This window comes from Calidris pugnax, unplaced genomic scaffold (genome assembly GCF_001431845.1).
Source record: "Calidris pugnax isolate Ruff unplaced genomic scaffold, ASM143184v1 scaffold38, whole genome shotgun sequence".
In the NCBI taxonomy this organism is placed as follows: Eukaryota; Metazoa; Chordata; class Aves; order Charadriiformes; family Scolopacidae; genus Calidris; species Calidris pugnax.
Window position 1 is genome coordinate 19,936,923 of NW_015090995.1, and position 25,259 is coordinate 19,962,181.

General features: G+C 50.4%; 1 protein-coding gene across 1 annotated transcript in view; it reads right to left on the reverse strand.

Annotated features, from left to right (window-relative positions):
• DOCK11 (dedicator of cytokinesis 11) overlaps positions 1-25,259 on the reverse strand; it is a 105,936-nt gene that overhangs the window by 64,433 nt on the left and 16,244 nt on the right. Inside the window, exons 3-7 of the mRNA XM_014954935.1 lie at positions 8,316-8,432; positions 7,400-7,489; positions 6,681-6,763; positions 4,986-5,055; positions 2,820-2,915 (exon numbers count right to left, since the gene is read on the reverse strand). Coding sequence (XP_014810421.1) covers positions 2,820-2,915; positions 4,986-5,055; positions 6,681-6,763; positions 7,400-7,489; positions 8,316-8,432 — 456 coding nt within the window. The remainder of the gene's footprint in view (positions 1-2,819; positions 2,916-4,985; positions 5,056-6,680; positions 6,764-7,399; positions 7,490-8,315; positions 8,433-25,259) is intronic.

A 25,259-nucleotide genomic window follows, 5' to 3' on the forward strand; every position in this document is an offset into this window, starting at 1 on the left:
CAATGCAGAAGCAAGCAGCAAACACTATTCGTATGATCTTCCCCGTCTTGTAAGCGCTGCTGTCAGAAATAATTGTTGGAAGACTAGGATCATTTTAAATGACACACTGCGGCACGGGCAGCAAGACAGCCAGACCAAGCCAGGGAAGTCCTCTGCAAAAGGTGCATTACTCTGAAATAAAGCTTGGCACCTGTAGCCTAACTACAGCTCGCTCATGGGCTGGCTCTCCACAAAACCCACTCTGCACATACTAAGCAACAGTGTGAGGTACCAACCGGCTCACACCCCACCACCATGAAAGAACCCATGCTCCAAAGGTTGACGGCTCACACCTCACCACCATGAAAGAACCCATGCTCCAAAGGTGGAGGCATCTGCTTCTGCCATAGCACAGCTGTCTCTCTTGAAAAGACGTCGTAGAGAGGTTGGTGCTGGTCTCTTCTCACAAGCAATTAGTGATAGAACAAGAGGGAATGGATTCAAGCTGCAACAGGGTAGGTTTAGACTGAACATTAGGAGGAAATTCTTCACAGAAAGACACTGGAATAGGCTGCCCAGGGAGGTGGTTGAGTCAACATCCTTGGATGTGTTTAAGAGTCCTTTAGATGTGGTGTTGGGGGATATGGTGTAGGGGAGAACTTTGTAGAGCGGGGTAGATGGTTGGACTCGACGATCCCAAGGGTCTTTTCCAACCTAGATGATTCTATGATTCTCTCAGAGCCGTGGTAAGGCTGGAGATGTTCAAAATCCCCATATTTCTCACATGTGCCTTAGGAGGTGTTTTGTACAACAGAGAAGTGACCAGGACCAGGATCAGAAAATGGCTGACGAGCCACAAAAACGGCTGTCTTTTTCAGGAGAGATTCTGTTTTAACTGAACTGAAGCCAGTGTAGTTCAGAAAACTTCTCTGAAAGGTGGGTCTGAGGTGCTCGGTACTGAGGTCAACAATACCACCAGGGCTCAGTCAAGAACAGACCAAACTAATTGCTTTGAGCATGCATGACACTGCCTTCAAAAGTTACAGGAGCAAAAATGGCTTCAACCTTGCTGCTTCAAAGAGTAGAGGATCAGAAAACCCCGTCCTGCCTATCACCTCCAAGCTCACAAGAAGTAATTTTAAAACTTGAATTAAAATTAGCCCTTTGAACTGTCCCGGTCCACTTCTGATGAAAGCATAAGTCATTGAATCAAGCCTCTGAACAACTGAGCTTTTTGAGATTTCCTAATATCCTCACAAAGCAGCCATCCTTCAGCTGCACAGCTGAGCGTAACTCCCTAATATTCTCTCTAGGCTGTAACAGGGCAGCTGTGTGGTGGAACAACAGACAGGCTCATTGCCACAGCAAAAACCTGCGGTGGAACTGTTAAAAACTTCCATTGCAAAATCGAAGCGATGACACACCGGATTACACACAGAAGAGACAAGGCAGCTGTTGCTTCTAGGCCAGTAGTGCTACATCTCCTCTGGAATATCAGCCCTGCTTTTAAAGCAAAGACTTGTCATTTCCATTTGTATTTGGCCTCCATACGTATTTCCTACCAGCAAGGAAACTATCAATTCACAAAGTCTTCTTCGCAGAGCAGCTGTTTCAGCTACTTAAGTGGCCTTCCTCTTGTGGGCCTCAGCTGCTCTTCCAGAATCACAGAATCATGGAATGGTTAGAGTGGGAAGGGGCCTTAAATCTCACCCAGTTCCACCCCCCCTGCCCTGGGGAGGGACAACTCCCACCAGACCAGGTTGCTCCAAGCCCCATCCAGCCTGGCCTTGAACCCTTCCAGGGATGGGGCAGCCACAGCTTCTCTGGGCAACCTGGGCCAGGGTCTCACCACCCTCACAGCAAAGAAGTTCTTCCTGAAGTCTAATGTAAATCTCCCCTCTTCCAGTTTGGAGCTCTTACCCTTCATCCTATCACTACGTGCCCTTGTAAAAAGTCCCTCTCCAGCTTTCCTGTAGGCCCCTGTCATTCACATCCTCCATTGCCTGGCCTACCTTATCCAGAGCCTTATACCTGTTGCACAGAGGCACCTTGGTTTACTAGAATCATAGAATCATCTAGGTTGGAAGGGACCTCTAAGATCATCTAGTCCAACTCTGACAAAAAAAGCCATCACTAAACCATGTCAACCCATCTTTTGAACAGCTCCAGGGATGGTGCCTCAACCACTTCCCTGGGCAGCCCATTCCAAGGCTTGATAACTCTTTCACACAGTGTAAAAATTGTTCCTAATATCCAACCTGAACCTCCCCTGGTGCAACTTGAGGCTGCTTCCTCTAGTCCTGTCACCTGTGACTTGGGAGAAGAAACTGATTTCCCCGGCTACACCCCCCTTTCAGGGAGTTGTAGAGAGCGAGAAGGTCTCCCCTCAGCCTCCTTTTCTCCAGGCTGAACACCCCCAGCTCCCTCAGCTGCTCCTCACAAGACTTGTGCTCCAGACCCCTCACCAGCTCTGTTGCCCTTCTCTGGACCCACTCCACCCCCTCAATGTCTTTTTTGTGGTAAGGGGCCCAAAACTGGACACAGCCCTCAAGGTGGGGCCTCAGCAGTGCCCAGTAGAGGGGGACGAGTACATGCTTTGCCTTTTTTTTCAACTTGCCTGTCAGGATTTGAAGTACATTGGTCTTATAATCTGGGGAGGGAAGGGTCAAAGGCTGCTGCAGACTGGGTTTCCCGTTCCCCCTTGGGATATTCTGCAGGAGGGATGGATGCCCACCCAAACCCAGGCCCACCCACTGCACCCCTGCTAGCTTTAGAGCTGTGGTCTGAACTTAAACCTTGTGCCTCGTTCACCATTAGCCTTAACACTGGATGAAACTCACCTTCATGGTAACAGTGATGGTGCTATTTACGTTGGCTTTGTGCAGCCAGCCTTGCTTTATCACACCACCCTTCTGGGAGCAGAGGGATGAGGAATCCTGAAAGAGAGTGAAAGACCAGAAAAAGAGGGGGTGAACCACCTCCCATGCTAAATTCCCCTTGAACACAAAGGATATGTCCAACCTGGAAAGCAACACAGCAACACGGTAACACGTAGAACATACATGTAACACGTACAACTACACTACAGCAGTATCACGAGAAATTTCAGTGTTGCCTCTTTCCAAGAAAGAGGCAAAACAGGCTCATTTGTGTGACCTTTTGAAAAGAAAGATTATCTCTACACCGATAGCCCTGCACAGCAATTTTGCAATGAGGAAGCGCATGTTGGTTCTTATGCAATATTTAAAAAATGTGGGGAAGAAGGAAATTTTCAGAACGCTCAGTTTAGGAAGTTGCAAAATGCAGAACTCCAGGCTTATTTTGTCATTTCCTTTTTTATGAATATACTCTCTGTTTTAAATTTGGGCAAAAAAAACAGCAAGCCCCAATACCTGAAAGGTAACTGTCTGGTTTCACATTCATCAAAACAATAAGTTCCAGGTGACCCAACCAGGCTGTTCTTGGCATACCAGCTGGGATTTCCAGCTCTTGTCCTGTCCTGCGGCCCCAGAAGGGGAGAACAGCTCTCCATCCATCCGTACCAAGCTGTGACCTCCTCTGGGAGGGAGAGAGGGAAATGAGATCCCAGACTGATGGAAAAAACCTCGCCCTGGGACTTCCAGTGACTCAGCAGCGGAGGCGGACCTGGACTGCCCGCCGATGAGCTGCAAAGGCACTGGTTTGTATCATTTCCTGCATTCCAAATGGCAGGTTTTCACCCTTTTCTTTTCAAACTTTCAATGACAAAGTACATTTTCTGGTGCTTTATTTCCCCGGGTAAAACAGCCCATGATTCCTCCTTTATAACGGTTTGCCTTTTTTCGTCAAGAGATTTCTTTTCCTTGAGTTTCCATTACATAATTCTAATGCAAATGCTCTGTCACAAAACCGTAACAGAATCCTTTCGATATGGCCATGCCAAAATATCTGCCAAAGCAATCGGAACACTCTTCCATAACCAACATCAGTAACTTTACTTGTTTGAGTATTTGGGACACTGGCCAGAAAAAAAAAAAAAAAAAAAGGTCTCCACCAAATTTTTATAGCATTTTTTTGTCCTTTTGCTTTTTTCAGAAGCATGCTGATAACATACCACACGGCTCTGTCTCCAGCCCAAATTAGATTTTCAAGAGGTAATAGCTCAAGTTAACGACGTAATGCAAACCGACAACACAGCCAAAAGAAATAAACTTGAAAATATATTTCCATTTAGGAAAAAGCCATTCCAGTCCAGGCTTGAGGTGTGCTGGGACGTTCACGGCAACTGTGAGAAATGTGCATGAAACAGCCCCCTTCAAGTCTGTAGTTCTGCAGGAAAGAAACATTCTTTTTCCTCTGTAAGGTCCTCAGCAGCAGTATCTTAAGTGTTCAAGCCAGGCTGGACGGGGCTTGGAGCAACCTGGTCTGGTGGGAGGTGTCCCTGCCCATGGCCAGGGGGGTTGGAACTTGATTATTTTTAAGGTCCCTTCCAACTCTAACCATTCTGATGAGCAGGAAAATGCCAATTTCTAGAGGAAGTCAACACCTCTGAACATTTGCACAGTATCTACAGAAAGGGATGGACACACTGTGAGTACATTGAGTAGAAGGGACTGGTTAAGAATTGCAGGTCATGTGGCAGAGCTCAAAACTTTTTAAGAGGAGGATCCCATTATGGTAGCGTAGTTGAAAATCAAATTGTCCATTTTTAATATTGGACAGGATTTTACTTAATAATTGCTTGGCTTCCTTTTTTTCCTCTTCCTCTACTGCAGCGTTTCAAGTGAAAAAGCCATGAGAAATATTATAGCTAATCTTCCAGATAATTTAGGAGATTCTTGGCTCCAAGAGACTATCTTGTCATACTTTGAAATAAATCACTGTCTCAGTTTTGGTCCCATCTTTGCAGTATGAAGCATCCCACCAGAAAACCATTCCTGGGAACCGAATTCTGACTTTGCCTTGTGACATCCGCTTTTTAACAGATCTTAGAGAGGAATATGCAGAAGAAAAATAAATCTCCTTACCTCATCCTTTTCAAAGTCTTCATCAATTTCAAACACATGGCTTGGAATCTTGTCTGGCCTAAAGGATTTGCTGAAATCACAACATATTTTCGTTTTAATGACCGGGACACGAGGGTCCTCCCAGCCAGCAGCTGAAGCTGGGTCCAGAAGCAACAGCTAAAGAGCAGACTACAGAGCACAGCAGAACTGCACTCCTGCAGGAGACAGATTTCAAGAAACCCACAGCCCCTTGCAGCTGGAGAAAGCTAACTTCTGAGTGCATTTCATGGAAATTAGGCACAGCAGTACGTAATTAGCTTTCTCTGTATTAGCTGTCTGATTCTGCAGTTTTTGCTGACTTGCGTTTATGCAACGCAGAGATGCAGCAGCCCAGTTTAGCTTCCATCTTGCTAAAAGAGAAGCAAGATCAGACCGCAAGGTTATTCACAAATTTTAACATCATTTGATCAACAGTGTTGCCCCTTCTGCTGCTTCACATCCCTGCGGGAGCCTCAGGACAGACCCACTTCAGCCAGTTCACAAGAAAAAAGCATTGAGGAAGCTGCCAGCACACGAGCAGTCTCAACAGTGGTCCAGACACGCTTGGAGCACGGAGAGCAAGAGCAGAGCCAGTGCCACCACCAAGAAAATAGCAATCTGGCAGAAATCTGAGCTGTACGTGGCTGTCAAAAAAACCCAGTTAGCTTTGGGCTGGAATCACTGGCCACAGCACATAACTCTCCATGCTGCCAGCACTAACAGCCCCGTGCTGGGGCTGTAAAACAACCTCTCAGTGATAGGCCGCACGGAGGATCTGCTCAGCGTGGCAGCACCACATCTGGCACACAGAGAACACCAGCCCAGGGGACAATGAGGGTCCAAATTTGGGGTGAGGAGAAGCTGCTAAGGCTGTTCACCCTGCCACATGCCCATCCTGCCACGGCAGCAGTCTGAACTCATCCTAGATGGAGGAGGCTGGTGGATATCCACACCGGTGGACGGGATGTGAAGAAACAACCCTGGGCATGTTTAGTTTGGGGAAGAGGAGGCTGGGATGTGAAGAAACCACCCTGGGCATGGTTAGTTTGGGGAAGAGGAGGCTGAGGGGAGACCTCCTTGCCCTCTACAGCTCCCTGAAAGGAGGGTGGAGAGAGGTGGGGGTTGGCCTCTTCTCCCAAGGGAATCATGACAGGAGCAGAGGAAATGGTCTGAAGTTGGGGCAGGGGAGGTTTAGATTAGATCTTGGGAAGAATGACTTTGCTGAGAGGGTGGTCAGGCACTGGAACAGCCTGCCCAGGGAGGTGGTGGAGTCCCCATCCCTGGAGGGATTTAAGAGCTGTGTGGACATGGCACTTCAGGGCATGCTCTAGTGCCCGAGATTGTTGGGTTGTGTCTGTTTGTGGTTTTTTGTGTTTGTTTGTTTTTGGTTTTGGTTTTTTTTTGTGGTTAGACTCAATGATCTCAAAGGTCCCTTCCATCCATGAAGGTTCTGTGACCCATGCTGGCAATACTGCCAGCATCTCCTTGGCACAGCCAAGGGACAACGGCACGATAACACGAACCTCTGGCTCTCCAGCCTTCAGAGTGATGTACCTCTGAAGGAGAGGCTGCCTGTGGGACAGGCATCAGGAGGAAGGGCAGGCTTTTCCTCTCAAGCCTGAACAAACCACAGCCCCGTGACCATGTATTAATATTCCAAGGGAGCACGACACTTACCATGGCAACATCCGAAAGTCTCCCGAGTATTCCTCATACTTGTAGTTCACCACGTGCCAGTCCGAGCTGTAGGTTTTAATGCACTGAAAGGAAAACAATACAGCTCTTTGAAAGTGACACCAAGCAAAATCAAACCAGGCAAAAGTCTGGAAGATGACAGACTGCTGGGTGAGGTAAGTGCAAGTGGAAAGGGTTTGGACAAGGCTGCTTCCCTTTTTTTTTTTTGCGTCGCAATACAGAATTTCACAAGGAACCTTTTCAGCACAGAGAGAAAAATCACACAGCATCTGGCCTGCCACTGATTTTGTATTTACATTGTTCCAAGGCTTTAAAAAAAAAGGAGTAGTGATTTGGGAGAGAACTGCTCTCCAGAAAGCACCAATTTTCTGTCCTCAGAGGTGTCGTGCCTCTAACTCGACACTGAGCATCGCTTGGCGCTTAAATTCCACCGCCCTTGGAGGGAACGGTCCTGGAGAGCGGCACTTTACGGAGCAGACCCCTGGCATCAGGATGCTCCTTGCTGCTTGGGCAGGGGGTGCAAAGCCACACGCCTTGTCTGCTGTCTACAAAGCACATGAGAACCACCAAGAGCTGCTGGTGCTTCCCACACAGGAAAAAACCAGGTGATCTGCAGCCTCACAGCCCAGGAGCTACAGCAGAGCATCTTGCCTAAGGGAGGACATGCCGAGGGCGGGTGTCGCATGGCATTTTGCCCCTACCTCTTTGACAAAGAGACTCTGAGCTTTCTTTAAAGCATCTTCTGGCACCGTGGACTGGACAGTCCTCCTCTGTCGGCTGATGACTGAGATCTGCAGGGAACAGGAGAACATCGTTTCAGTGCAAACTGAGTCTTCAGGACTCAATAAATGTGGTGGGCCCAGACCACCAGGGGGTCATTTTGGTTTTCTGCGTCGGTAACGCAGCCAAAAATCAACATGTGTCCAACAGTGGAAATTTTCCAAGGTAAGCAGGGCTGGAGACGAGTGAGCCTCACCCACGAGAAACAGCCAGTGCAAACTCACAGATACATCTTCAATCGGAAATATCAGCAGGTCCCGGAGGGGATCACTGTAGATCTGAACTTTGCGTTGAAGGATCACGTTCTCATAGTCCAAGGGTTCAACCACTTTGGTTTTTTCCTGCAGGAAGAGTAGAAGGTGAAAAAAATCATACACATATATAAAATAACTAACATCTTGTGCTAATTTTGCTGGAAAATTTCAAACTGTTATGGTGTTGCGGGTAGACTGCTCATTAATTCAGCAATCTGATATTCATGTGATGCAGGTGACCACCGATGTGAGTGTTTTACAGAAAGGGAAACAAATAGTTAAGTTGTTTGTGCCCGGTAATGAGCTACGGGAAGAAACAAAGCACTGTGCTGCTCTGCTCCAAGCACAGCCTCTAATTTCTTAATGGACCACAAAATCCTCCTGGACAGGCCACAGCTTTAGCAGCTGCAAGCTTCAGCGTCTTTACGGTTGAGTGGCTCGGCCGAAGGGCTGAGGAAGAACTCAGCCTCCTTCGGTAACGCAGCCAAAAATCAACATGTGTCCAACAGTGGAAATTTTCCAAGGTAAGCAGGGCTGGAGACGAGTGAGCCTCACCCACGAGAAACAGCCAGTGCAAACTCACAGATACATCTTCAATCGGAAATATCAGCAGGTCCCGGAGGGGATCACTGTAGATCTGAACTTTGCGTTGAAGGATCACATTCTCATAGTCCAAGGGTTCAACCACTTTGGTTTTTTCCTGCAGGAAGAGTAGAAGGTGAAAAAAATCATACACATATATAAAATAACTAACATCTTGTGCTAATTTTGCTGGAAAATTTCAAACTGTTACAGTGTTGCAGGTGGACCGCTCATTAATTCAGCAATCTGATGTTCCTGTGATGCAGGTGACCACCGATGTGAGTGTTTTACAGAAAGGGAAACAAATAGTTAAGTTGTTTGTGCCCGGTAATGAGCTACGGGAAGAAACAAAGCACTGTGCTGCTCTGCTCCAAGCACAGCCTCTAATTTCTTAATGGACCACAAAATCCTCCTGGACAGGCCACAGCTTTAGCAGCTGCAAGCTTCAGCGTCTTTACGGTTGAGTGGCTCGGCCGAAGGGCTGAGGAAGAAATGGTGTTGCGGGTAGACTGCTCATTAATTCAGCAATCTGATATTCATGTGATGCAGGTGACCACCGATGTGAGTGTTTTACAGAAAGGGAAACAAATAGTTAAGTTGTTTGTGCCCGGTAATGAGCTACGGGAAGAAACAAAGCACTGTGCTGCTCTGCTCCAAGCACAGCCTCTAATTTCTTAATGGACCACAAAATCCTCCTGGACAGGCCACAGCTTTAGCAGCTGCAAGCTTCAGCGTCTTTACGGTTGAGTGGCTCGGCCGAAGGGCTGAGGAAGAGCTCAGCCTCCTACACCAGCTCCGCTCAGCTGGAAGCTGGTTTTGCTGGAGGAATCGATGGATTCATGCTCTCTCTGGAGCCACTGGTGAGGCGAGAGCACGCCGGGTGCTACACCTCCAGAGCAGGGATCTCATCCCATGGAAGGAAGAGCGGAATCCCTCTGGAAAGGCAGGAAAGCCCTTGCCGTAAATCACACCTCAGCCACAGCCAAGGGCTGGAAACATCTGGGGCCTGATTTTGCTCTCACTTTTACATTTCTGGGAAGCAAGAGGAACTTCTCCAGAATCCCTGGAGTCACAAGTAAAAACTATTAGGAGAATGTCGTTATGTTCACTATTGTACTACTTTTGGCTGTGTTACAAGTCCAGAAAACAGAACTTTAAAAAATCCGAGAAAAACATAAAGGCAACTTCTGAAGTAGGCAAATACCATCTCCACTGCCCAGCCCTAGATTTCAGATTTCACAAGCAAGAGCCAGGCACTTAGCACTGCAGTTGTAAAAACTAAACCTTACACATATGGTGTAATGCAAGTCATGGGTTTGCTTTTGGTCATGAGCAACCCATGACTTCCTCCCCATCAGGAACAAACTTTATCCCCCAAGTGAATGGTCTTCCTGGGATGAACAGCAAGGACAAGAGGAAATAGGCACACACTTGCACATAAGAAGTCCCACCTCAACATGAGGAGGAACTTCTTCACTTTGAGGGGGGCAGAGCCCTGGAAGAGGCTGCCCAGGGAGGTGGTGGAGTCTCCTTCTCTGGAGACATTCAAACCCACTTGGACACGTTCCTGTGGGACCTGCTCTGGGTGGACCTGCTCTGGCAGGGGGTTGGACTGGATGATCTCCAGAGGTCCCTTCCAACCCCACATCATTCTGTGATTCTGTGAACTACTCATGTAGCATGCTCCCTGAATTAAAAATGAGACCAGTACGAGATTTCTCTCTGAAGACAGCAAAACCTGCAGCCTGGGAAAATAAGTCCAAATGAGGACCAAATCTCAGCACCATATAACACCTTGGGGTAAACTGCTGCACCACCAAGCCTCCAACAGCCCAATATTGCCTATGATGGGTGAGATAAGCCAAGACTATATTGCTCTTCCAAAACCAATTATAGCCAAAGGGTTTCTGTTCCGTGCCTTTGGCTCCTCAGTCTCTGGGATGCCTTACGGACTGTTTTCAAGCCCTTTGCAGCAAATGTGAACCAGGGTTTTACTTTAATGACAGCTAAGCATCTCTGGTATTGAAGTAGAGCTGGTGCTGGGACTCCAGGGAGGCCGTTGTCAGGCAAGGGGGTAACAGCTCTCCCAGGCAAGAGCTATTTGGTCATATTTTAATCTTGTTTTAATCTTTTTCTGAAATGTTGCAGAAAAATCTTTGTATGGTGATATCTTTTCATGCACTGGCATCTTCAGAAAAAAAAAATAAAGAATTGGAAAAAAAATTTCTTTCCTTTTTTTTCTGTACTCTGGTGCATGGTGAAATGAGAATAAAAATCCTGTAGCAGATCTAGACGGCCCCTTGGGCTGGAGCAGTGAAGGCAGTTGCCTCTCTTAGGCTGTTTCTGGCTTCTCTCACCCAAAGGACCAACCCCAATGAACAGAGGCCACTCCTTTGTCCCAGGTGAGTGACTGATGAGCTTTTAATACGTTCAGAAAGCAAAACTGAGATGAAAACTTTTCCCTACAGCACCTCAGAGTTGCGAGGCAGGAACCTTTCATGTTGTGTTTCCCAGAACTGCATCCCAGCAGCCGGACAACATCCCAGCATCTCTCTGATGGAGGACAGCACAGAGCCTCTGTGCAATTAAGGTCCATTTCACTAATGTAAGCCATGCCTGGGTCCCAGGTGAGCCTCTGGGCAGAGTGATTTCTGCACAGCCTTTCCCCGAGCTCTGCCATGCTTCTGGCCATCCACAAAGAAGCTCCTACTCTTGGCTTGGGAAAATGGTGGACAGTAAAATGACAATGAGCAAACAGTGTGTTCTTGCGGCCAGGAAGGCCAATGGAATCCTGGGTTGCATAGGGAAGAGTGTGGCCAGCAGGTCAAGGGAAGTCATTCTCCCCCTCTGCTCTGCACTGGTGAGGCCACAACTGGAATCCTGCCTCCAGTGCTGGGCTCCCCAGTTCAAGAGGGACAGGGAACTACTAGAAAGAGTCCAGCGAAGGGCAACAAAGATGATTCAAGGATTGGAGCATCTCCCTTATGAGGAGAGACTGAGAGAGCTGGGACTCTTTAGTCTGGAGAAGAGAAGGCTGAGGGGAGACCTTATCAATGCCTACAAGTATCTCAAGGGAGGGTTGAAGGAGGAGGGAGCCAGACTCTTTTCAGTGGTTCCCAGTGAGAGGACGAGGGGCAACGGGCACAAGTTGGAACATAAGAGGTTCCACTCAAATATGAGGAGAAACTTCTTCACGGTGAGGGTGACAGAGCCCTGGCAGAGGCTGCCCAGGGAGGGTGTGGAGTCCCCTTCTCTGGAGATCTTCAAGACCCACCTGGATGCCGTCCTGAGTAACATGCTCTAGCTCTAGGCAATCCTGCTTCAGCAGGGGAGTTGGACTAGATGATCTCTATGGTCCCTTCCAACTCTAGAAATTTCAGTGAAATTCAGTGAAATTCAGTGAAAATCTACCTCCTGCACCAGAGAGTTTTGCATCCAAAACGTCTCTTCTCCGTGCTGCAGAAATCCAGCGTGGATTATCTGAAGCAGTTCCCCCTGAATCACTCTCGGGAAACTTTCCTTCACTGCTCGCACCACCCTGAAAGAATCCTGGTGTGGTGTGAGCACCAAAGCTTGGTGGGACAGCCAAAGCCACTGGGCAGAGAGCCTGTGCTGGGTGCCAGGGTGGCCGGGGGCTGCTGCCCGGCCGCGGGGGATTGGGGACGTGGAGGGGAACACTGCCAGCCTCACCACACCGGGACCCCTCCTGGTCCCGCATCCAGGACCCAGCTGCACAGGAGTCTCAGTAAAAAGGAAGAAATCAGCTGAAAAACAGGAGTCCCAAAACCCCAACCGGTAGACGGAGAAAAGGAACCCCTTTTCTATCAAGTCTCCTACTCTTTAAATGCTTAATTTAATTTGGTTGATCATCTGAAACACTGTTGTTTTTTTTTTTCAGGATAACACTACACGCTGCTGAAAATTTACCAAGCTTTGCCTATTAATGGGAATTAACAGGACACTCAGGAGCTCTCCCATTCACAGGTATCAGGCCAGGTGTCCCCAGTCCTCAGCCACCCCACGAGACCAGGTAGGACCCTACAGACCAGGTGTTTGGGGCTCTGCTGCCCCATCCAATTTACCTTTCTTGCTGCTAATTGCTGCAGCAACCCTGGCAAAACTCAAACAGTTAAAGCCCTGCTGTGAGCCCCAGCGCTGCTTACACCACCCCTGTCTCACCTCACCCTGGCAGCACCTGTAACACTAAATCAGATTTCCTATAAGAGCCTTTCACATCGTTATGGCATTAAATAGCAGCTTTGGGAACAGATAACTCAGGCCTTGGGATTACACAATTATTTTCAGTCCTTTTTTGCAACACAGCCCCTAAAACTGGGACTCTGTTTCTAAAGTTGTTCTTTTTAAAAGTTGGGGTTTGGTAACATTTCTTTTTGAGCTTTGACACATTCCTGATGACCAGCAAGACAAAGTTCTGGCAATGACCCTCATAGGATTCGATCACCATTAAAGGGTGTGCAGTGAAAAGGATCCCACATCTTCACGTGAGAGGCTTCAAAGCCCATACAGCACTGCCCACCACAGATAGGAAAAAGCTCCTTAAAATAACCCACTAGAGCCCTTCCACTCTTGAGGATTTAATGAAATTGGACAAAATGTGTTGTGCAGGCTGGTGCAGTGCTCTGCATCCCGTGAGGTCCTGGGACACGCGGAGCCCCAGCAGGTGAGGGATGCTGAGAGCTGCCACCCAGATGGGCTTTGTAGCACCCACGGACAGGCGTTTCTCCTCCAGAGCTGTTAGAAATGCAGTCCCTAGAGCTCTCTTTGCCCAAACTGTCTGATTTCATAGAATCACAGAACTGTTTGAGCTGGAAGGGATTTTAAAGCTCATCAAGTCCCACCACCCTGCCATGGGCAGGGACACCTGGTTGCTCAAACCCCCATCCAGCCTGGCCTTGAACCCCTCCAGGGATGGGGCAGCCACAGCTTCTCTGGGCAACCTCAGCCAGGGTCTCACCACCCTCACAGCAAATCATTTCTTCCCCAGATCTCACCTAAATCTCCCCTCTTTCAGTGTCAAACCATCACCCCTCATCCTGTGGCTCCCCTCCCTGATCCAGAGTCCCTCCCCATCTCTCCTGGAGCCCCTTGAGGGACTGGAAGGGGCTCTAAGGGCTCCCCGGAGCCTTCTCTTCTCCAGGCTGAACCCCCCCAACTCTCTCAGCCTGTCCTCCCAGCAGAGGGGCTCCAGCCCGCCCAGCATCTCCGTGGCCTCTTCTGGCCCCGCTCCAACAGGTCCATGTCCTTCTGATGCTGGTGGCCCCAGAGCTGGATTTCCCAGTGACAGCCTGGCTGCATCGTGCTGGCTGTGACCATGGCCACGTCTCTAAAGCAAAGCCAAAAGATGTAGGTCAAGCTGTTTGCAGGCAAAGCAGCTGCTCAGGAAAGGATGTGGCTTGTCCCCTGCCTGCCATTGGTGAAACACAGACTCCTCCATCTATCCTGATCCGCGCTGGCTGGAGGGAGACATCACAAATGTTGACCCACCCTAGCACCCAGCGTCCCAGCAGAGCTGGATGTAAAGCCTTAAGCCTTGAAAATCAGATTTCAAAGTCCTTTTTTTTCCTTCTGATGAGCTTGGTTAAAGCACACACACCTCCCGGCATCCAGGGCTCAGCCTCGTGAGGCCCAGTGCTGTCACAAGAGCAGATGGCACCCACCAAAGTCATTATGAAAGCAGGGGAAAAACCATTACACTAAAGCAATTAGAGTCTTAGGAACCACAAATTCCTCCACAGGGAAAGCCAATATCCAAGTACAAAGAAATGCTGCCAGTCCAGCAACAAAATCAACCTGTTTCTGCAGGAAAAAACCCATGCAGTGCTGCCAAAGCCACCGTGTTCTCCAGCATGTCCTTCACCCAGGGCAAGAAGATGTGCACGGTGATGGGTGATGCTCCTCCGTTCCTCCCACCGTGTGGACAGGTTGGGGTGAACCGACCTCTGCACCCCAAGCCCAGCAGCAGCCCACTGCTCTGGGGTAAAAACCAAGACCCATGGGAAACAACTCAGGGGAAAAACATGATTTTAACCAAAGTTAGGAGAAGAGCAGTGTACCCTCCCGGATTATTTTTTTTTTTAACACTGAAAGGGTTATCAAACCTTGGAATGGGCTGCCCAGGGAAGTGGTTAAGAGAAGAGCAGTGTACCCTCACAGATTTTTTTTTTTCACACTGAAAGGGTTATCAATCATTGGAAGGGGCTGCCCAGGGAAGTGGTTGAGGCACCATCCCTGGAGGTGTTCAAAAGACGGGTTGACATAGTGCTGGGGGACATGGTTTAGTGATGGTTTTTTATCAGAGTTAGGCTGATGGTTGGACTAGACGATCTTGAAGGTCCCTTCCAACCTAGATGATTCTATGATTCCCACTCACCTCTCTTAAAAGAACCACTGGTTCAAGCTCCACACACCAGCCTGTTCCCAAAAACCACACATTGCTCTCTCTCTGTCCTGCTTCTGCCCCAGAGTGCTGCTGCCCCGAGCACGGGGCCGTGGGAGCAGGAGGAAGAGGGTGGTCTGCCCTCGGCCAGGCTGGGTCACGAGGCTCCGCTCGGACAACACCACGGGCAAAACAACAGCCTGTCTATGAGCGCGCCGACTCTCCAGCAGCCAGCAAGCTGGCTGGCATTTTAACAGGAAATTCAATGAAAATTACTTCAACAGAAACACGCCCACGAACACCAACGCAAAGCTCTGCCTTTGGCCAAGCGCAAGCACAAAGAGCTCGGCACGAGGAAAAACCCCCAGGAAAGGTCCTCATCCTCAGCATGTCCTGCCACCCTCCATCAGCACCGACACCCGCTGGAGAAAAACCTCCGTAGAGCACTTGAAGAAAAGGTTTAGCAAGGGAATTACCCATTAACCAAGAAGGGGGAAGCTTAAGAAGTCAGATTAAATTGTCACCTTTCTGTAGCTATTTGCAAAGCTTATAAAACGCCTTGTATTTGCTTGTTGTGAACAAAGGTTCTCAATGACAGCTGGAAGATATTCATGTGGGGAAGTACAAGAAGGGCCATCTCTATTGTAAACATTTCTTGCCTGAAAAACAGTAGCCACCTGTCTTCCAGCATCCTGTGCTTGTACCCCATATAAACATGCCAGTGCTTTTGTTATAACTATCAACATGAGCTGGCAACGTGTGCTGGTAGCCCGGAAAACCCCCTCCATCCTGGGCTGCATCCCCAGCAGCGTGGTCACCAGGGCCAAGGGGGAGATCCTGCCCCTCTGCTCCGCTCTGGGGAGACCCCCCTGCCGTGCTGTCTCCAGCTCTGGGGCCACCAACATCAGAAAGACATAGACCTGTTGGAGCAGGGCCTGAGGAGGCCACGGAGATGCTGGGAGGGCTGAAGCCCCTCTGCTGTGAGGACAGGCTGAGAGAGTTGGGGGGTTCAGCCTGGAGAAGAGAAGGCTCCGGGGAGACCTTGGAGCCCCTTCCAGTCCCTCAAGGGGCTCCAGGAGAGATGGGGAGGGACTCTGGATCAGGGAGGGGAGCCATAGGACGAGGCAGAATGGTTTGACACTGAAAGAGGGGAGATTTAGGTAAGATCTCGGGAAGAAATTCTTTGGTGAGACCCTGGCTGAGGTTGCCCAGAGAAGCTGTGGCTGCCCCATCCCTGGAGGGGTTCAAGGCCAGGCTGGATGGGGCTTGGAGCAACCTGGTCTGGTGGGAGGTGTCCCTGCCCAGGGCAGGGGGGTGGAACTGGATGATCTTTAAGATCCCTTCCAACCCTAACCATTCTGTGATTCTATATGATTAATATCTTTCTGAGATCCTATTCTCCCAGAACGACAACAGGTATAATCCAAGCAATGTGAACCTACAGAAAGTGAAGGAAAAATGTTGCGTTGAAGGATATTTTAAAAAAAAAAAAACCGACAGTGGCCAAAAGAAAACTACCAGAAAGCTTTTGTGTTTTCAGCCCTTTCAGGCTGGTGCACACACAAACAGCTCCGTCGCTGCCCGGCACAGCCCTGCAGTGCTTCCGCTGCACCTTCCACCCAACGGCCTGCGGGTTCTGCAGCAGCCACGGGGCGTTTTCTCACTTCCTCAGAAGTGAAGCTCAACCCCAGTCGCCTCCATCCACGCTCACAAAGCAGCTAGAGACACGAACAATCCAAATATTAAAAGTGAAGCTTCCTTAGAGCCGCAAGGGAAAGAGGAGGAAACAGCCCAGACAATATTTCTTGCCTCCAACTTTACAACCGTTGCCCAAAATTTAGCCAGCATTTTACATCCTACCTATTTGCTGCCTCATCTGTTGCAACCCTATAATGCACTGACGTGGAAAGCCTTGCCAAAGCCCAAATTCTAAAACCAATCCTAAAGGACCAGGTAGGTGAGATACACTGAAAACAGGAGGCAAAGTCGATCTGGGGAATTGATTAAAAGCTAAAGGTGGGGGGAAAAAGGGAAGAGCACAACTACCCTTTGGACATAATATTCATGGTCACATCACTTCAGAGTCCAGTCTTAGCCCAGGGCAGAGAGGGACCACTTCCCACCACAGTCTGGAAGGACGAGGATACCTTGCAGACAGCAGAGACAACTCCCCATTTTTTGTTTTGCTCATGAAACGTGACAGTACATGGGAGAATTTAAATGGGAACTTAGAAAACTCACTCGTCAAACCGGGAGTCACTCCGGACACACAGAATGGAGGAATTTCTATCCACAGAAAAGCTTTTCCAAAGCCAGGGGTTCAAAGATCTCAGGTGAGGGATCTCTTACATTCTGTGGTCGTTAAGACTTGTTTGGTTTGTTTTGGGGTTTTATGTTATTGCTGTTGCTTTGTTTTTGTTTTTGTTTTTTTTTTAAACAGCACACTTGTGACTCTTCACTCTTTCTGCCCCCAGCTCCTGCACTGCCATCTGATCTCATTCACAAGCTCTAACTCAAGCTTGCAGGAAAACTGCAGAGCTTCATTTAAAAAAAGCTGAGGTTCACACATAATGCATCATTCCAGGAACCCGGGCATAAGAAAGAGCAATGAAAAGTGGGAAACCCTGATTTTGGCTAGCCAGTGACTGGGACTGCCACGACCCTGTGCCAAGCCAGAATAAAGTCTCTGGCCCTAAAAGACTTTGCATTCAAAAGCCCCAGGGAGAGGGGAGAAGTGGGAGCAGAGATGAGAGGAGGAAGGGCAGAGAGAGAGACGGTGTGAGTCAGCACACATGGCAGCAGTCACAACACCACCCAGCCTTGCCGCTGCCAAGAGCTTTGTGGGCTTCTCAGCAAAGCCACATTTTGGGAGGAAATCAGAAGAGAGGCCACCAAGCAGCTCTCACCAGGTGATGGGGAGCTGCTGCCCATGAGCCTGCTGCAAACCCAGCACTCAGCTGGGCACGGGGCAAGCGGCACAGATGGGCTACAGCAAAAACCACAAGGATGAAAAACAGTCAAGGAAACCAGGTACGAGCAAGGCCAAAACTATTTTTACACTGGCCAGAGAGAAGGAAGTTTAAAACACAAGAGGAATGCCCAGGCAGGAATCCTGGCTGCGCTGAAGGCACAAAAATGCTGAGCTTGAGACCATGGGATAAACGTCTGCAGGACGGACACACAAACCCACTGAGCCTTTTGTGAAATGCTGAGGAAGGAGAACCTCCCAAGGAGGAGGAGGAGGAGGAGGAGCAGGGGCAGCAGGGAGAGGGAAGGGTGTCAGGAGCTGGCCCAAGGTGGTGACAGGCGGGGGGGATGGGGGATGTGGGTTGGGGTCAGCTGGGGAGGGGGCCACGCTGGAGGCAGGTTGGGCAAAGGGGCTTGGAGAAAGGGTGTGATGCAAGAGGGGGAGATGGGGGCAGGAGGGCGAGAGGCAATGGGGGAGTGGGAGGGAGATGGGGCCAGGAGGGCAAGAGGCGATGGGGGAGTGGGTGTGCACTGCAGACAGGAGAGAAGAGTCCCGTCCCCAGGAAGGGACGAGGGATGAGGAAAAGGGGTCTGGCAGGTGCCAGCAGGGCTCAGAGGAATGCCCCTATGGGCACTGAGGTAGCCACCTCACAGGCCACCTCCACCATCGCTCCAAGAGCTCCAGGTTGTGGTGGCTGCTGCAGAACAGCCCCTCCTGCACCCCGCTCCCCCAAATCCCACATCCCAGGGTGAAGCTGCTGGCACCACCTTGCAGGGATGCCCACAGCACGTGGATGCTCTGCAACCCAGAGCAGAAAGAGGAAAGCAGGACACAGGCTGGCGTGGGCCCGACCCAATACGCAGATCTATGGCACACCAGCAGCAAACAGACCCTCCCCTGGGCAGCGTGGGCTCCCTGAGGAGGTGTTAGGTGATGCCTTCAGCAGGGTACCCCAGCACCTCCTTTTTCCCTGGAAGGAAACGCTTCCCAGCTGCAGCCCAGGTGAGCACAGAATCACAGAATCTTCTAGGTTGGAAGGGACCTTAAAGATCATCTTGTCCAACCATCAACCTAACTGACAAAAATAGACACCCACACAACAAACAAGGAGCATCATCACTAAACCATACCTCCCAGCACTACATCAACCCGTCTTTTGAACACCTCCAGGGATGGTGCCTCCACCACCTCCCTGGGCAGCCCATTCCAATGCCTGATAACCCTTTCAGTGAAAAAATTTTTCCTAATATCCAGCCTGCAGACTCCCCCTTCCTTCCCCAGTCCCCAGAAGTGGGTGCAGGGTGCCGAGGGAGCCCACCAGCTGGACAACAGGAGACACAGCTGCAAGGGCATCATTGCTGGGGGGCTCTGGGTGGGATCCCCACGCTCTCACCTCCGCACAGGAGTTATGTGTTGGCCCACACCAGACTCCTGCCCCGAGACACACAGCAGAGAGCTGGGGCTGCCAACCCCCTCCCTGACCCTGCTCTCTGCTAAATGGAGACGGCTGCGTCGGACAGGAGCTCCCAGAGAAATAAAAAGCCACGTGGTGGGGAGGGGGAGGATGGGTGCCCAGTCCTGGCACCCTGCGAGAGAACACCTGCAGTGAAAATGACTCACACTTTCCATCTGAACACGCAGAGGGAGAGCCTGCCCCATCTCCTGCCTTTCCCTCCACCCTCCCCGACTCCTGTGCAAGAGCATCTCACTGACCCATGCCTCCCTCCTCCTGCCCCTCCTGGGCAGCTGCAGAACCCCATCAGAACCCCATCACTGTCAGGGGTAGGCTTGGTTCTGGGTATTTTGTACCTTGGATGTCTTCTTTTCCCAATGCAATGCCCAATTCTCTAGTGACAAAGCAGTTATCGGGGCTGCCTCTGAGAGTGGCAGAGCAAGACACCCACTTGGAGAAGGCTTGAAGAAACAGTCAACAAACTGATGCCAGTGTAGACATAAAAACATTTACCTGTCAATACTGCTTAGAATCATAGAATCGTCTAGGTTGGAAAAGACCCTTGGGATCATCGAGTCCAACCACCTACCCTACTCTAAAAAGTTCTCCCCTACACCATATCCCCCAACACCACATCTGAATGACTCTTAAACACATCCAAGGATGGTGACTCAACCACCTCCCTGGGCAGCCTATTCCAATGCCCAACCACTCTTTCTGTCAAAAATTATTTCCTAATGTTCAGTCTAAACCCACCCTGTTGGAGCTTGAAGCCATTCCCTCTTGTTCTGTCAAAATTACCGGCAAGAAGAGACCAGCACCAACCTCTCGACAGTGTCCTTTCAAGTAGCGCCTCCCTCCTCCTGGGCAGCTGCAGAACCCCATCAGAAGCCCATCACTGTCAGGGGTAGGCTTGGTTCTGGGTATTTTGTACCTTGGATGTCTTCTTTTCCCAATGCAATGCCCAATTCTCTAGTGACAAAGCAGTTATCGGGGCTGCCTCTGAGAGTGGCAGAGCAAGACACCCACTTGGAGAAGGCTTGATTTCATTTTCAGAGGTTATACAAACGTGTACAGACTTCTTTACACTTAAAAAAATCAAATCATAGAATCATTTAGGTTGGAAAAGACCCTTGAGATCATCGAGTCCAACCACCAACCCTACTCTACAAAGTTCTCCCCTACACCATATCCCTCAGTACCGCATCTAAATGACTCTGAAACATATCCAGGGATGGTGACTCAACCACCTCCCTGGGCAGCCTGTTCCAATGCCCGACCACTCTTTCTGTGAAAAATTCTTTCCTAATGTTCAGTCTAAACCCACCCTGTTGGAGCTTGAAGCCATTCCCTCTTGTTCTGTCACTAATTACCGGCAAGAAGAGACCAGCACCAACCTCTCGACAGTGTCCAAAGAGAACTTATTAGTTGAAAGTTGAATAATATTTGATATCTGCACAGAATGCCAATAGGAATTTAGGTACACTCATTTCCCCAAATAACACCAGAACTTTGAGGACAACCTTGCTACGTGTTCCCAACATAAGAAGAGTTCAGAAGAAATGATGCAGGAGTCACAAAGTAACTGCATGCTTTCGCACAATTTATTTGATCCATTCAGCTGCAAGTTAGAAAGGTCTTACAGCATCTAGCAAAATCCCTGTTAAGAAAGATTTTGGATAGGAAATTTTCTGACCATTTATTCTGTAGCAGAAAAACCTTCTTCTCTGGCTTGTGTTGGAAGAGACAGGAAGGCAGGATAATAAGCGTCTGGCTCTTCATTCCCCTTACGCTTATCTAGAAGTGGGCTCCACACTTTGCAGCCTTTAGCAGATCACATTTTGAAACTTAGTTGTGCAGCCACAAGGGCCAGGAAGGCTGTTTTTTCCTGAAAGCCTGAGATTCTCGCATTGACTTAAGGCAGAGGAAGCATACCCACACAACAAACAAGGAGCATCATCACTAAACCATACCTCCCAGCACTACATCAACCCGTCTTTTGAACACCTCCAGGGATGGGGCCTCCACCACCTCCCTGGGCAGCCCATTCCAATGCCTGATAACCCTTTCAGTGAAAAAATTTTTCCTAATATCCAGCCTGCAGACTCCCCCTTCCTTCCCCAGTCCCCAGAAGTGGGTGCAGGGGGCCGAGGGAGCCCACCAGCTGGACAACAGGAGACACAGCTGCAAGGGCATCATTGCTGGGGGGCTCTGGGTGGGATCCCCACGCTCTCACCTCCGCACAGGAGTTATGTGTTGGCCCACACCAGACTCCTGCCCCGAGACACACAGCAGAGAGCTGGGGCTGCCAACCCCCTCCCTGACCCTGCTCTCTGCTAAATGGAGACGGCTGCGTCGGACAGGAGCTCCCAGAGAAATAAAAAGCCACGTGGTGGGGAGGGGGAGGATGGGTGCCCAGTCCTGGCACCCTGCGAGAGAACACCTGCAGTGAAAATGACTCACACTTTCCATCTGAACACGCAGAGGGAGAGCCTGCCCCATCTCCTGCCTTTCCCTCCACCCTCCCCGACTCCTGTGCAAGAGCATCTCACTGACCCACGCCTCCCTCCTCCTGGGCAGCTGCAGAACCCCATCAGAAGCCCATCACTGTCAGGGGTAGGCTTGGTTCTGGGTATTTTGTACCTTGGATGTCTCCTTTTCCCAATGCAATGCCCAATTCTCCAGTGACAAAGCAAGTGTTTGCAGTTATCGGGGCTGTCTCTGAGAGTGGCAGAGCAAGACACCCACTTGGAGAAGAAACAGTCAACAAACCGATGCCAGTGTAGACATAAAAACATTTACCTGTCAATACTGCTTAGAATCATAGAATCGTCTAGGTTGGAAGAGACCCTTGGGATCATCGAGTCCAACCATCTCCCCTACTCTACAAAGTTCTCCCCTACACCATATCCCCCAACACCACATCTAAACGGCTCTTAAACACATCCAGGGATACAACCTCCCTGAAGGAGCAGAAGAAGAACCACCTGCGTACAACGAAGCAGTGTGAGTTCACAGCCAAGCTGCCAGTGGCCGGGGCTGCCGGGCAGTGACATGGCTCCAGCCCACGTGTGCTGCCCCTTCCTGTGCCACCTCCAAAAACGATGCTCTCGAGGAGCATAGAGCTGACAGGGAAAGCAGTGTCGGAGGCGAATGGTAGCTGGGGGCACGCTCTGTCTCTGCTACAAGCCCTCGCTGGAGGTGATCCAGCACCGCTCCTGCACAGGGGAAGCATCCGAGATGGCTTTCAGTGCCCTTGTCCCCTGTCCCTGACCTTCCTCAGGATCACCAAGTGTTTCCATGCAAGAGACCCCAGTGACAGCTCAATACAGGGCATCTCCAGCCCTGAGAGACACAACCCTTCCAGCTCCATGTGTCCCTGTCGGCACAGGGCTCAAATCCAGCTTTTCTGCACCGAGAGCAGAGGGAGGGAGCAGCGGAGCTCTGCGTCAGCGGAGCTGCACCTGCACCCAGCTGAGCATCTGCCGCAGAGCACGAGAGAGAGGAGAGCACGGCCCGGCTCCCATCTTCTCCTCTGAAAGAGAATAGCATTAATAGGAATTGGCAAAAGGCTACTGGTTTCTCTGGGGCGGCTGAACTTCTGCCAGATATAACTTCTCAAAACATTCTGTAAGCGCAGGCATGCTAAAAAAGGAAAATAGTAATTACAACGATAATAATACGTGTTATTAATAAAAGTTCTTAACTGGAGCATCCCAAAGGGCTTTTCAGATGTCACCGGTATTTCATCATTTATTTATGTAGTATCAGTTTTATATTTAGCATCCAGTTCCAGAATAGCCAGCTTCAGATCATCTTCAAGCGATCAATCGCAAATAAGCAGAACTCCTCCCTTTCCTGCCTGCGCTTAAAAAACTCTTGTTTGTCACTCAAGAAACCACTTGCACGCGGGGTCAGGCCAAATGTGTAGCCACTCCCTGAGGGAGAGGAGGCGAAATGCTCCTTGGCTTTGCCAGGGCTTGAAACAAGCCCCACAACGGCCAAGCAACTCGCCCGAGCCCGCAGAGCAACGCCGGGGGGAAAACGGAGCAGGAAGTGGCAAGACGGTTTTGGGTTGCCTTTAGCAATACAGAGAACAGCCCCGGCGGCCAAGACAAACCCCAGAGATGTCCCCGGTGGTTTAACCGGCTCAAGAAGTTGTTTTTCTCAGCTCCCATCAATGCTTCGTCTTCGGGCTTGCAGCCATCGGACGCACCGGGGCAGGCGGCTGCAAAGGCAAGGTCTCCTCCAAGGCAGGAGGGCTGCCGACAGGCTCTGCAACACCTCAACCCACCCGCAGGCGAAATGCCATGGCCAACAGGAGCACCTCTGCCAGCGGGGTCATGGAAAGGGACAGGAGAGGCTCTTGGGGCTCCCCAAGCTCAGAGGAAAAGGCAGAACTGCGAGGGAAACCTGTCCGAGTCCAATGCAACTTTCTGGAGCCCCAAACTGCCATGGGAAGTGGCTGGGTTTGCCTCCCTGAATCCCAGAACCACAGAATATTCATGGTGGGAAGGGACCTTTGAGATCATCAAGTCCAACCACAAAAAAAAAAAAAAACCCGAAACCAAACCCCCACAAACAGACACAACCCAACAACCTCGGGCACTAGAGCATGCCCTGAACAGCCATGTCTACAAGGTTCTTAAATACCTCCAGGGATGGGGACTCCACCACCTCCCTGGGCAGGCTGCTTCAGTGCCTGACCACCCTCTCAGCAAAGTCATTCTTCCCAAGATCTAATCTAAACCTCCCCTGCCCCAACTTCAGGCCATTTCCTCTGCTCCTGTCATGATTCCCTTGGGAGAAGAGGCCAACCCCCACCTCTCTCCACCCTCCTGTCAGGGAGCTGTAGAGGGCAATGAGGTCTCCTCTCAGCCTCCTCTTCTCCAAACTAAACATGCCCAGTTCCCTCAGCCTCTCCTCGTAGGACTTGTTCTCCAGACCCCTCCCCAGCTTGGTGCCTCTCCTCTGGACACACTCCAGCACCTCAATGTCTTTCTTGTAGTGAGGGGCCCAGAACTGAACCCAGCCCTGGAGGTGAGGCCTCACCAGTGCCCAGTCCAGAGGCACCATCACTGCCCTGCTCCTGCTGGCCACGCTGGTCCTGACACAGGCCAGGATGCTGTTGGCCGCCTTGGCCACCTGGGCACACTGCTGCCTCATGTTAAGCAGACTGTCCACCAACACTCCTAGGTCTTTTTCTGCTGGGCAGCTTTCCAGCCACTCTTCCCCAAGCCTAGAGCGTTGCCTGGGGTTGTTGTGACCGAAATGCAAGACCCGGCACTTGGCCTTATTAAACCTCATCCCATTGGCCTTGGCCCATTGATCCAGCCTGTCCAGGTCCCTCTGTAGAGCCTTCTGACCCTCAAGCAGATCAACACTCCCACCTAGTTTGGTGTCATCTGCGAACTTACTGAGGGCGCACTCAATCCCCTTATCTATATCATCAATAAAGATATTAAACAAGACTGGCCCCAAAACTGAGCCCTGAGGAACACCACTGGTGACCGGCTGCCGACAAGATTCCACCCCATTAATCACAACTCTCTGGGCACAGAAACCCACTGAAAACCAGCCTTGTGGGCATTCAGCCCCCTCAGCCAGTACCACCATCTCCCTCCAAGGAGATGGATGGAGGCTCCTCTCTCCTTTCCCGACTGTGCCTGTCCTGCCTGTCCCTATCCTAAACCCAGCTCCTGCCAAGCCTCCTGTGCCCCTCCAGCCTTTTCCCCAAGTCCCTGCTCCAGCCCAGCCTGTGTCCCCAGGGCCACAAGAGCCATGGGCTCGTCAGGCTGCCAGAGCCCAGCTGGTGCAGGGCCAGCCACCATCCCGACCCCTGCCTTCTCCAGCCCTGCAGGGAAACACTGCAGCACAGCTCCAGCCTGCATCCCGAGTTCCCACCACTGCCAAAATACACTTACATACATATATATGGCTGTTACAGGCAGCAACATACAGCACTTTTGACACAACCAGGTACTAACACTGCACAGGAGAGGTGTCTTTCTGGCTGCTCCCATGGAGCGTCCTCCTCTGGGGATGAAGGGACCAGGCTGTGGTGGGGATGTCACCCAGCACGGAGCCAGGAGCAGGGGGATGGAGCAGGGAATGCTCTGGACCAAAC